This window comes from Callithrix jacchus, chromosome 7 (genome assembly GCF_049354715.1).
Source record: "Callithrix jacchus isolate 240 chromosome 7, calJac240_pri, whole genome shotgun sequence".
NCBI lineage: Eukaryota > Metazoa > Chordata > Mammalia > Primates > Cebidae > Callithrix > Callithrix jacchus.
This window is the reverse complement of record NC_133508.1, coordinates 107,365,774-107,379,273: the sequence shown is the minus strand read 5'-3', so window position 1 is coordinate 107,379,273 and position 13,500 is coordinate 107,365,774. Positions and strand designations below refer to the sequence as shown.

At 35.4% G+C, this 13,500-nt stretch overlaps 1 protein-coding gene across 26 annotated transcripts in view; it reads right to left on the bottom strand.

Annotated features, from left to right (window-relative positions):
• LRRC7 (leucine rich repeat containing 7) overlaps window positions 1–13,500 on the bottom strand; it is a 597,290-nt gene that overhangs the window by 16,121 nt on the left and 567,669 nt on the right. For 20 of the 26 annotated variants that reach the window (XM_035251839.3, XM_078332210.1, XM_035251845.3 and 17 more), the window contains one exon: window positions 2,924–2,998. In XM_035251839.3, the coding sequence (XP_035107730.3) occupies window positions 2,924–2,998 (75 nt within the window). The remainder of the gene's footprint in view (window positions 1–2,923; window positions 2,999–13,500) is intronic. The other 6 variants (XM_078332225.1, XM_078332219.1, XM_078332222.1 and 3 more) reach the window with 1 other exon arrangement.

Sequence of the window (13,500 nt, the reverse complement as noted above, 5' to 3'; positions counted from 1 at the left end):
AACAATTTCATTTTAGGATTAGCCATTCTCGTTTCTTTCAGAAAGTATAATTAGCTATGTGTGCTTTTCAATTAGTATGAATGAAACTGCAAATACATAATTTATTTGATTAAAGTCTATGTACTTTTTTCTTTATTGCAAATGAGCTATGATTTTATTGGACTAGGTACAAGTGAGTTCTATAGAAAAATAAAGTGGCACATCCTTGATAGTCATTTGTGGAGAGAAGAGATATCTTGGGTGTAGCATTTCTGCAGTATTCCTGGCTTAAAATTTCTTTTTACCTCTTGCATGAGGAATCCATTTCCTTGCACTTTGCTGTTGTTATATACCTCTCCAGGATTAGAAATACTGAACCCTCATAGCCCTCTTGTCCTCACATATAATTCTAGAATTTCATAGCCAGAAAAGAGCATTCTGGTACCTTGCAAGTAGACACTTTACTTTTTTAGAGACAGATTCTTGCTTTATTTTTATTTATTTATTTTTTGAGACAGATTCTTGCTGTGTTACTAAGCCCGGAGTGCAGTGGCACAATCACAGCTCACTGCAGCCTCCAACTCCTGGGCTCAAGCAATTCTCCCACCTCAGCCTCGCTAGTAGCTGGGATTACAGGTGCTCATCACCATGCCTGGTTAATTTTTAATTTTCTGTAGAGAAGTGTCACCGTGCTGCCAAGTCTGGTCTTAAACTTCTGACTTTAAGCCATCTTCCTGCCTCTGCCTCTCAAAGTGGTGGGATTACAGGTGTGAGCCATCAGGGCTGGCCCAACACTAACCTAGGTTCCCATCTGCAAGATATGCTGTGTATAATTTGTTATAATACTTATGTATACATTTCTGAATTCTAGCATAATGAAAAAAATCTTTCTTTTGCTACTTCTGTCATGGAGTAAGGAACTCTGCAACCTTGGCTCAAGCTATAGCATACTTCTCTACCCAGTCTCACATTCTAGTAGGTAAGAGATATGAGATTAATTGACTATATTTTTTTCCAGACTGTAGAATTTAAAATAATTTCTTTGAAATTCAGTGGAGAAAAAAGTTAACCATTACCTTTGTTAATAAGTAGTGTTTACCAAATATTAGGGGGTTATGTTGTTAGTTTATTCATGACTGTTTTTCACTCAATTCATACAATTTTCAAAGAGTTGAATTTCTGAACTGGGAGGGATCTCAGATATAATATAAACAGCAGTTCATTTTACACATAACGAATTTGAGGCCCATAGACATGGTGTAAAATGTCTAAGATCAAAGGACTAGTTAGGCTATCCAAAAATATAGAATTTCCATAATAGGGTGTTAAAGAAAAATTTTACTTATTTATTTTTTTTTGTTTCTCTGCTCTAGCTCAAAATACCAACTGCTATATGCATCTTCTGCCTGCATAGAACGAACTCAGAGCTTCTGGGTGGTGTTTCTATTGTGACATTGGCCTAATAGTAGCTTAAACTCTTTTCAGAGAACTATCATTTCTGAAAACTTGAGTAGCTGATCGTAATCTTGCTAATTAGTTTGAGACATTTCTGAAAGGCTGGGTGTCATGGCCCATGCTGTAATACCAGCACTTTAGGAGGCAGAGACAGGTGGATCACCTGAGGTCGAGAGTTTGAGACCAGCCTGACCAACATGGAGAAACCCTGTCTTTACTAAAAATACAAAAATTAGCTGGGCATGGTGACACATGCCAAATCCCAGCTACTTGGAGGCTGAGGCAGAAGAATCGCTTGAACCCAGGAGGCAGAGTTTGCAGTGAGCCAAGATTGCGCCATTGCACTCCGGCCTGGGTAAAAAGAGCGAAATTCTGTCTCAAAAAAAAAAAAAAAAAAAAAAAAAAAAAAATTCTGAGAATGAAATGTTAAAGCAATCTTAGGATTTCTACTTTTCTAGAACTTTCTGAGAGAGCTCAGTACATTGGAGATAGAAGATCTCGGAGTCCTTGGAGCTGACTTGAGGGTATCCTTGCATTCCTTAACTATGTGTGTATAGCTAACCTAAGGTTTCTTTTTCACATGTCCTGTCTTCTCGGTGAATCTAAATCTTCAGAATATTATGTTGAACCATTTCACAATTGTTGCAAATGGTCAAATATTAGTAATATCAAGTAGTTTCACCTATTTACATCATGAGAAATTTCTGGGGTTCTGAGTCAAAATGCTGAATCTTAAATACATCAACAATGCTTAAGAGCTTTTCCTTGGAATGTAGAAAATGATTATGCACCTCTTAGAAAGTGAAATCATGAGCTTCAAATCACTGATAAGAAACAATGCAAAAAAATTAAAGAAAGTGAATTCAGAGAGAAGAAGGATAAAAAACCAAATAAATGAAGTTACATAAAGTATTTGCTTAATTATGTATTGGAGAGATTCTTTTTCGATATGCAGAGGTTTAAGTTAATGAAAGTCCTTTTCCATCACACAGTGTATTCTAAAGTCACCTTATATACAGCTAAACTTTTGTTTACCTAAGCAGGGGGAGTAGAAAAATATATTATGTATTTCACAGCAGTCAAATGACGTAAGCCTGTGGTTGAGAAATTAAATATGGACCATTTCCTTCTCCCTCATGAAAATCACACAGACACTGTGTTTGGGCACTTACTCTTACTTTCACTTGATAACTATGCATACATTCATATATATATATATATTTCTTATATGATCAAGCAATTCCATTCAATTCAACAAAAATATGCAAAACATCTGTCATGTGCCAAGTACCGTAAGGTGCTAGGGTCATATGGTTCTGTCAGACTGAATTGTTTTTGATTTGACCTTCAGCCCCAAAACAATAAAGGCAAATAAGCAATGTGAGCAGGACTTATTTTCAATTGTTCAATTCAAACATTTAACTTGGTAACATGGTTACATATTTGTTTCAGTATTGCCATTTGCATGCATTTCTTTTATCTCTCTTACCTGAAGGATCTTATCACCAGGCTGCAGTAGGTTTGATGCTGGCCCATCAGGCTGAACCCTAGTAACAAAGATACCCTATAAGTCAGAAGTAACAGAGGTTAGGATTCTATTACCAAGAACCGGGCCTACTTAAATAAATCTTCATTCATATAGAAAACAGTGAAAACAGATTCAGAAACAGTTTATGTATGTAGGCTTCAAAGATTATTATAGTTTTTTAAGCAAGGCAGCACTTTCCAAACCAAGTTTAAGAGAAGCGACATTTTTGACTGTAAAAAGAAGCTTATCTTGTTTTGAAAGTCCAATTATGATTTATAAATTGGTCTCATGGCATATTCTTAATGATTTTCTTCTTAAATCATTTGAAATGTGACACTGAACCATCATTTGTATAAATTCGGAATTTGCCCTAAGTTATTCTACTTAAACATGTCTCCATTAAAGGCAGTTGAAGGTATTGGAAAAAGTGTGTCCTATTTGATAGGTTCCAAGTTCAATATACACTTTACTAGAATTACATATACATTCTGGTTTATATTAATGCATATTGTTTCATATGTTACTGAGAATTTTAATATAAAATGCATATGAACATATTAAACATAAGCAAACTGGAACATGCATTTTAAATAAAGTTTATGAGTATATGGTCATAAAAATCCTTAAATTGATTAATACAGTTTATAAAAAAGCAAATAAATTTTATTGACCATGTATATAAAGAAAACATATTGAATGTCTACCACATGCTGGGCCTGGATGGCTCGGGATATAGAAATATACAGAATATAGTTTCAGGCTTTAAGGAGCTCATAATCTAGTGGAAGAGAAGTCAAGAAAAGCAACAATTATAAAACATTGTGACAAGTGTTATGACAAAGGTATAACAGATTGTTAAAAAATGTACCCAGCTTATATTTGTGTGTTAGATCTTCCAAGAGAAGACACCTGATAGCTGAATCATAAAGAATGTGCAAAAGGCATCCAAAGAGGTATGGGGAGGAAGGATGTTGCAGACACAGACGATAGCACATAAGTGAGTGTGCCTGTTATATTTGGGAAATTGCAAGTGTTTCTGCTATGGCTGGAGTGCTGATGGAAGGGTGGTAGTGGACGGGGTTAGGAGTGTGGCAGAGGATCAGGCCAAAAGTAGGTTAGAACAAGATTAAGCCAGCCTTTCATAAACCTTCTTATCAATTTCAGGTGCTGCTAAAAGATTTTAAGCATGATGGTGATAAGATTTTAATTGGCATACAAACAATGAACTGATGAATGGATAAAGAAAATGTGGTATATATCTTTATAATGAAAATTATTTGGCAATAAAATGAAGTAAAGTATGGAAACATGCTACAACATAGAAGAAAACATTATGAAAACATTATGCCCAGTGAAAGAAACAAGTCACAAAATGCCAAATGTATAATTCCATTTATATGAAATGTCAAGAATAGGCAAATGCATAGAAACAGAAAGCAGATTAGCATTTGCCAGTAGCTGGGGAGTAACTGTTAACATGTACAGAGTTTCTTTTTGTATAAAATAAAAATGTTCTGAAATTAGATAATCATAATGGTTGCACAACTCTGAATACATAAATCACTTAATTGTACACTTTAAAAGGGTGAATTTTGTGGAATAGAAATTATATTTCAATACAGCTGTTAATAGTTTTTTATTCCTAAGAATTATTAAAATGGAAGACAATATTTTGATATCCTTGCCTATTATTTAGAAAAGCATGTTATTTGCTGATCTTTAAACATAATAACTCACTTAAACTCATAACGTGTGTGTCTATGTGTAAATGGTTTAACAAATAGACCTAAACTAAAATACTTTTACTTGTGTTTTCACTTGAATTTTCAGAAGTTTATGAAACCTATTAATTTAAGTCTTTTGAATGATTTTTATCTTTCAGATTTTAATCTGTTTTCCTACTTGTATAAAGATGAAACTACAGCTAGGCATCAAAATTTATAGAAAACTGTATAACTTTTAAGCAAGTTATTAGACTTCCAGGACTTAAAGATATAACTGGATAAATATGCAATATACATGTGCTAATATGTTCATCATAGTATTACTTGTAATAACAAAAACTACAAACCATACCTAACAGTCTAATAACAGGGCATTGATTAAAGACTAACTATAGTAAATCCATACAATAGAATGATATGTGGTCATTAAAAGTGAAGTCCTAAATGGCTGATGTAGAAGTACATAAATGTTTAGTGAAACAAGCAGATTATTAAACATTGTATGTGGTGTATATTTGTGTTGGCAAATATCTGCAAGGCCTAAACATTAACGGTGGTAATACTAGGTAATGGGACATCAGATATTTTTTTCTTTTTGCTTGTTTGTGTTTTCTTATTTTTCTACAATGATTATGCACTACTTATAGGATTAAGAAAATAAAACAAAATTTAAAAATTTGGGTTAATGGTGGCACTCAGTAGTGATGCTTTAACAGCTTTGGCCAATTCAATTGTACAAATGGTCAATTCAAAAGAAAAAATAAACTAGTTGTTTGAAAAAAGACAGTTAAGTAAGACTCAATTATTAATCCACTAGACCTGTGCACAGCACTAGTTGTGACAACAAATATAATCCACATAGTTCTTTCCACATTGGGCAAATAGCTCTCATATTCCATCATTTGAAGAGACTACAGATACAATCAGTCCTCCTGGTAGCCCCTCCTTTGCTACTGGGTCTCTGTACAATAGGCAGAATGACTCTGCTGCCCAAAATAAGCCACTACATCTCCGATTGCTGGAAGTGAAGTTGTTTTGACTATTATTTTATCAGCAGTCAAAATGTCTGCTACCCAGTTAATTTAGATTGCCTTTCTTTAGCTCATTGTACAGGAACAGTTTTCATAATGTTTGTATGAATCCAGATCATAGGAACTGAATTATGGCCATCATATCTACAATGCTGGGAGGAACTAGCAACACTCTACACCTGACTGCTGAAAGAATACAAACGTGGTGTCTGTGGCAAGTTTAATTTCACCTATCACATGGCTCTGGAGGATTCAACCTCTGTTCTGAAGACTTGCTTTGCTTACTCTTATGGTGGCCTGAGTCTTCTAAAGTATGTATTGCTTTTTTCCTAAAGCTTTATTATTTCATTTTATCATGTCTTTTCAATGAATAAACTTCATCAAGTAAGACCAATTGGTCCTGCCCCTTGGTATAGTTTCCTCTTTTCCACATATATCCTATCAGCCAGCATACTGCCACATTAATACAAACAGAAAGCAATGACTGCTCCATTTGATCATGGTCTGTGGCATTCACTATTTCTGGAGGTGGAATGTTTCCCAAGACTCTCTGCAGAGGTCAGTGCCCCAATTTTTCATTGCATTTAGGCATATAAACATTGCTATATGAAAGAGGCCAGATAAATCTAAACCCATTTTGCCATTTTGTGATCTCTTCTATGATGAATATTGATGAGAAATGTGAAAATGTTGACCCCGTTTTGAAAAAGCTCATTGTAGCAACGTGTCACCCTTTTAACAACTCATTTTATCCTGAGATTTTAAAGAATACTTTGGCACTGATGACAGAATTTGCTGGGAAATCATCAGTCTGTTTGTAATCTAAAAATTAGAAATAATATCTTTCTACTGTTTGGTGAAAAGTTATCTCCTAACTTCCAAACAACAAGAAACCGACTTGTGTGTATCAAAGATCCAAACAATGGCATCTTATAAATATTTTAACTCTGCCAGCAAGATCTTAAATGTGTTCAGTTTCTTGTAACATTTGGCAGAGTGCTAAATGAGGGACAAATTTGATGCAATACATTTAAAACTAGCTACATAATGCATTAATGTAAGTCAAGATGAAAAACTATAATAGCCTATTATTGCATAGCACTCTTTATCATAAAACTGCTGTTATATAATAACCTATAAAACCAGGAGCTAAAAGTAGCAGCAACTTTAATTTCAAGTTTAATTTACATACCATGAAGCATTCTCTCGGCTTCTGACAAGTCCCACAGGAAGGGGCTCAATAACTCTCTTTTTCAATGAGGCAATATGTATTAGTTTTCTACTGCTGCTACGAAATACTGTAAACCTAGTGGCTTAAAACATCACAAATTTACTATTTTACTGTTCTGTAGGTTAGAAGTCCAACATAGGGTTCATGGGGCTAAAACAAAAGTTTAGGTAGGTCTGCATTCTTTTCTAAAATCTTTAGGGGAGAATCCATTTCTCTGCCTTACGTCACTTCTAGGAAATGTCTACATTCCTTACCTCATGATCCCCTACTTCCATCTTCAAAGCTAGCAATGATGTATGTCTCTGACCATTGTTTCTACTGTCACATCTCCCTTTGACTGCAGTTAGGAAAGATTCTCCATTTTTTTTTTCTTTTCTGTTTTTCTTCAATGCTCTTAAGGGGGAGAAAGATTCTCTATTTTAAGGACCCATGTGATGACAGTGGGTCCATCTGCATAATCCAGGGTAATCATCTCATCTCAAGGTCCTTAACTTCATCACATTTGCAAATTCCTTTTTGCCATGTAATGTAACATATTCACAGTTCTGAGAATTAGAATTTTTTTTTCTTGAGACAGGGTCTTATTCTGTTACCCAGGCTGGAGTGTAGTGGCGTGATCATGGCTCAATGCAGCTTTTGCCTCCTGGGCTCAGGTGATCCTCCCACCTCAGCCTCCTGAGTAGCTGCGACTATAGGCATGTGCCACCATACCTGGCTAATTTTTGTATTTTTAGTAGAGACAGGGTTTCATCATGTTGCCCAGGCTGGACTTGAACTTTTAAACTCAAGTGATTCACCCACCTCAGCCTCTCAAAGTGCTGGAATTACAGGCATGAGCCATTGTGCCCAGCCTAGGATATTTTTGAGAAGCCATTTTTTCTGTGTACCACACTGTGCAAGTAGTGGTCAAGAGCATAGCTCCTGAGTTTACCGGTCTGTGTTCACCATTTACAATTGTTGACCTTGCACAAGTTAACTTCTATGGACTTAACTTTTCCTCATCAGTGGGTTAATAATGGTACCTACATTACAGAATTGTTAGATGAGGTGACTGAGCACATATAAAATAGAACAATGGATGACACTTAGTGTCAATAAATGTTATGGTAATATCAAAAGTATGAAACTCTACCAGGCACGGTGACTCACTCCCTTAGTTCCATCACTTTGGAAGGCTGCGGTAGGCAGATCACTTGAGCCTAGGAGTTTTGAGACCAGCCTGGGCAAAATGGCGAGACCCCGTCTCCATTTTTATTTTTATTTTTAACATCTGAAACTCAATTTACAACTCAAGGTTTTTAATCCAGCCACATTGAGAATTTCTGAGTGTCCTACTATACCAGCTTTATTGGCAGGAAAAATTCTTTTCCTCTCTGTTCAGCATATATTGAAAGGCAAACATTTGCCATCTTTCCTTTGAATTCCTAACAAGTAAGGGGATTGGCATCTCTTATTTAGGGAAGGGGATGAGAAGGGGCTGGAAAGTTCCTGCTGCCTCATCTATGGTTTCCTGGTGGTAGCTCACAGTAATAATGGCTCCAGTTGCTGTTCACTTTTAGTAATGGACAGGGGTCCCATCTGCAGGGTTTTCTAATAGTTTTTAATAACTTTCAGGGACTACTTCCTTTAGTAGCTCCAAGTCAGGAGTATCATTACTATAGCCTTTATACGAATGGCTAATAGAATCCACTGTAGTTAGTGGCTTGTGGCATCTCTCAGTGGGTTTTTCTTATGTCTCTCGCCTCAGGTTATTTAGTGACTTCAAAGCACAATGGCTTTCCTTCAGGACCACCTCTAGAAGGTATCTCACAACAGAGCAACATGGTAGGTGCTGCAAGTTCCTTTCAAAAGAGTGTAAATCTTTGCTCTTCTCAGACCAGCATTTGGACGTGTTTGAGACAGGCACAGACCCTGTGGATTCATGCATCATAGAGAGACTTCTCTAGGTTTGAACCAAAGCTCATCGAGAGAGGGCTAGCTGGATGCACCACATAGGCATGATCTGTTGCCATTTCCTATTTCCACCTCATTTAAAAACTATTAATAGTCTTCTTACAAGTCATAAATGATTATTCCAGAAGTACCCATAATGGGCTTATAAAAAGTTTTGCTTTTCACAAGTAATTTTGGAAAAGGATAAGTTTGGGAAGCTTCTTGCATGTTAAGATATGACCTTGCCTTACTCGTTGCCTAGCTTCTACATCTCTGGACTTAAACCTTAAAGGACTTAGAAAGTTATTTTACAAGGCCAACACTTAACATTCTAAGTTTAGAGGAGAAAGGAACTTTACATGGCTTTCTAATGATGAAGGTGAACGATTGTGACAGTCTCAGCTACTGTAAATGTAGACACCAAAATAGAACTTGTCTTAAGGGACCTACAACTTCAACTTATGAAATATGCTTTTCTTTAAAATTCTGAAAAGTCTTGGCTCTAGCTGATGCTAAGAAATTGGTTTCTAGAAAGACTATATCTCAAGTAAAAATGATATACAATTACAATTCAGAACACATTGGTTAAAAATAGCATATAGTATTTCATGCATTCATATAATTATGAAAGTTCAAAGAGTGTTTCTAGAGGCAAAACTGACTCATGAAAACAGCAAATAGAGATTCAATAGCTTTTAAGGGGAAACGATTTTTTTCCTAAAAATGTGGCAAATTAATATTTTCTTTCATAATGTGGGCAATGTTAATATGAAGCTATATTGTGGCTTGCAGAAGCAACATTAGATATACATAAGAGCCCATATTTACTTAGTCCCTATAAGTATTAGAACACTTGATATATAAAGGGTAAAGGCATTATCAATAGTGCTCCTCTCCATGATCAGAAGTGTGATGACAAAGTATTTTAAGGTTGATTGCTATGCATCAAGTTTTAGGCTTTGAATAATTTGCTACCTTAGCAACTGAGAAATTTATATGCAGCAAGAGAAGAGATTTCTGTAATCCCAGCACTTTGGGAGGCCGAGGCGGGTGGATCACGAGGTCAAGAGATCGAGACCATCCTAATCAACATGGTGAAACCCTGTCTCTACTAAAAACACAAAAAATTAGCTGGGCACAGTGGCATATGCCTGTGCTACTCAGGAGGCTGAGGCAGGAGAATTGCCTGAATCCAGGAGGCGGAGGTTGCAGTGAGCCGAGATCGTGCCATTGCACTCCAGCCTGGGTAACAAGAGCGAAACTCCATCTCAAAAAAAAAAGGGAGAAGAGATTTATCTTATGTCCATTAGAAGTTAAGAGAGAGGAGAAGTGAGGGAAGAAGAGTGAAAGAGAGAGAGAGAGAAAGAAAGGGACACTGACAGCTGAATATGATGCTTCCATCAATGGCTGCACTTAGCTCACAAAACATTTAAATGTAAAATCCGTAAAATATGAACAGAAAGGAGAATTGCTTTAGAAACAGAAGATTTGAGGAGAGATAAAAGTAAAAATTCTGCAACTAAAGTCTTCTAAAAATTTAACAAAAATCTTATGCATAGATGTTTAAGGGAATTTCAGTTTCATTAATTTTTTAAAAAGTAAATATTTAAATGGAAATTCCTTGGTTGCATTTGTAAAAAAATTTATTAATAATGCAAGAGACTAGTACAAACCATAGAAATGGACTATGGGATCACAAATCTCTTAGTGGCAATATAATGAAATGTAATATTCTAGCAAAATAAATACACATTGTTTGGTATTTGGACTTGCATTGTTCTTTTAGGTCATTATAAAAGTTTGTTTAGTGCCAACTATACATTTATATTGTTTTCAAGATGGTGCTCTTCAGACCTGTTAAAAACAACCCAAAATAAGCAATTCATTCCTGTTTCTCTCAGATTGCTTTTAGAAATGATATATAACTGCTAGAATTTTTTTGTAGTTTGATAATGATAATTGTGGGCTGTTCTCTTTTAGATAATTTGGTTTTGGTTACTTTATAATTAAATTTTATTAACTGTTTAGTATTGCTCCCATTATTTAACAGTTAAAAATCTCTGGGATGTCTGTCTATTGTGACTGAAAGTGCATTTGCATCCTGTTTATTTCTAGGTGAAATTCTTGAGCTTAAAAAAGAATTTTTTTTACTTGTCATATGTTTTCTTAAAAGTCAAGAATCATATTAATTCACTTACAATCCTTATGGATTTCTAGACTCAGAAAAAAATAAATGAAATATTTACCATTTATTTTATGAATCCCTTAAAGCCTGTATTTAATGAGACCCCAACTTGTGGTAAATATTTGAATTGCTAAGCTTTGTACAGTTTACTGATTCTGTCTGAGCCCCTAATGGCTTTTCCTCTCGGCTTCACAAATAGCATAAAATAGTAGAAATTATTAAAAATAGGAGTGGGAACCGTAGGAGGCTGTGCATTCTTCTTTTTAGTTATTCTCAACATAGTTTTGATAATCAGGTTTCTGATGATCATTCCCCTGCAGGCTCCCTCAAAGTCCCTTTGGTTGCATAATTTTTTCACAGTATCTGTACTGTTTTAAAATCCTGAATTGAAAAGTGAAGAATTCAGTGAAACTTTCTTTAACCATTCTGCTAAAATAAGGTTTCTGAAGTGAAAAATTGCTTTGTTGTAAGCTATATTTAGTCAAACTGATTCTCATATGTTTAATATGGTTTTATTTAATAGCTAACACATCATTATATGGTCAGATCATGCTAGAAGTATTTCTTAGAGGTGGCTCAAGAAGTCAAAAAGGCTGAGGGCAAGTTCCAGAAGACACTACAGTTGTGGATTCCTGATATGTTGACGAAAAGAGTAGCTCTTAGGCCAAGGCTGTGCATAGGTGGTGTGGAGTAGAATGGCATAGGTGGGAAATCACATTTAATCTCTATATTTATATAATTATTGATAATTTTAGAGTGCTGATATTTTCATTCATTACCTATGTATTTTTAGAAAGGTGTAGGTTGAAGAAAAAGGACAGTGTAGTTGTACACATCTGAGACTGAGAGTGTACTGAAAGGAGGATAATTATGCCACACAGAGTAAAAGCATTGAGACTGCCTGTGGCTGATGAATGAAGGCGTAGCAGTTCACATTCAGCCGAACCCGCAAAAGATCTAGAAGTAAAAGTCATTCTTGATTCTCTCTTTGTCTTTTTGGCCATTCTCACTTTATGGCCCAGAGATGAACACCTCAGGGAACTGAAGCCACCTCAGCTAATGCCACCCCAGCAGAGGCTACTCCAGCTAGTGCAAGTCATACAAAACCCAAACGTATCATGGGTCTTTTTTCAGTGTAGAAATAAGCAAAGGTTCCCAAGTCTAGGTACTCCATTAAGTTGGTCATTCTGAGTCAAGGTAGAAATGTTTGTTCACAGAGAGGATAAAGGGAACATCTAATTTTTTTTTCCCCTCTTTCAACAAAGAGAACTCAGTATACCTTAATAAACAAAAAAAGACAAACAAATAAATATGACTTTTCTTTAATCATTTTACTGTTTAGTCCTACACTAGAAGAGGTTGCTTATCTTCTATTAATGAATGTCCTCACAGGTTAAATGATAGTCCCTTTTAATGGAAATGTGGTTTGTTCATAGCGATGGGCTTATTCAACAAGCTTTTAAATATAGGAAGCAGTTTTCTGTTTCATTGTACTTAGCATCAGATACTTAGACTATGTATAACATACTATTTATATTGTAAAGCTAATGAACAATTAAATAAATGCATAGGCTTGGCATGGTGGCTCACGTTTGTAATCCCAGCACTTTGGGAGGCCAAGGCAGGCGGATCACCTGAGGTCAGGAGTTCTAGACCAGCCTGGCCAACATGATGAAACCCTGTCTCTATTAAAAATACAAAAATTAGCTGGGTGTGGTGGTGGGTGCCTGTAGTCTCAGCTACTCGAGAGGCTGAGGCAGGAGAATTGCTTGAACCCAGAAGGCGGAGGATGCACCTCGCGGAGATCACACCACTGCACTCCAGCCTGGGCAACTGGAGTGAGACTCCATCTCAAAAAAGAAAACAAAATGCATCTATGTGTACTTTGGTTCCTTATTCAGTAATCTTTAACTATTATTACTTACTCTTTAACTCTGGATTTATTGGTTATTCTTTTTAGTAATTATGTAAGACCTTATTGATAAGCTAATTTTAAGTGCTTTCATATTTTGATTGAAAAATGTTTAAGTTTCCAAAGTAGACACATATGCATTTAATTGTTCATTAGCTTTACAATGATACTTTTTAATCACCTTATTTTTTTCACATTTATACCCCAGTGAAAGTTTCCTAAAGAATCAGTGATATTTATTTGCTTTCATTAGCTAAAATAAATGAATTTCAGCTTATGAAAAAAAATAAGTATCACTGATTTATATGATATTATATTATATTGTCTAGATACTGACACTTTTCAACTGGCTACAGTACACTACCATGCCTTTTTTAAAAAGCTTCATATAAGTGGTCACACCTGTAGGAATACTATTAGTAGGAGATTGTGAAGACTACATTTCTACCAATGTTTCTGAATGGATCTGGGATATTTTACTCCAACATTAAGACAATGAACTGAAATTGAAAATTTATTTTTT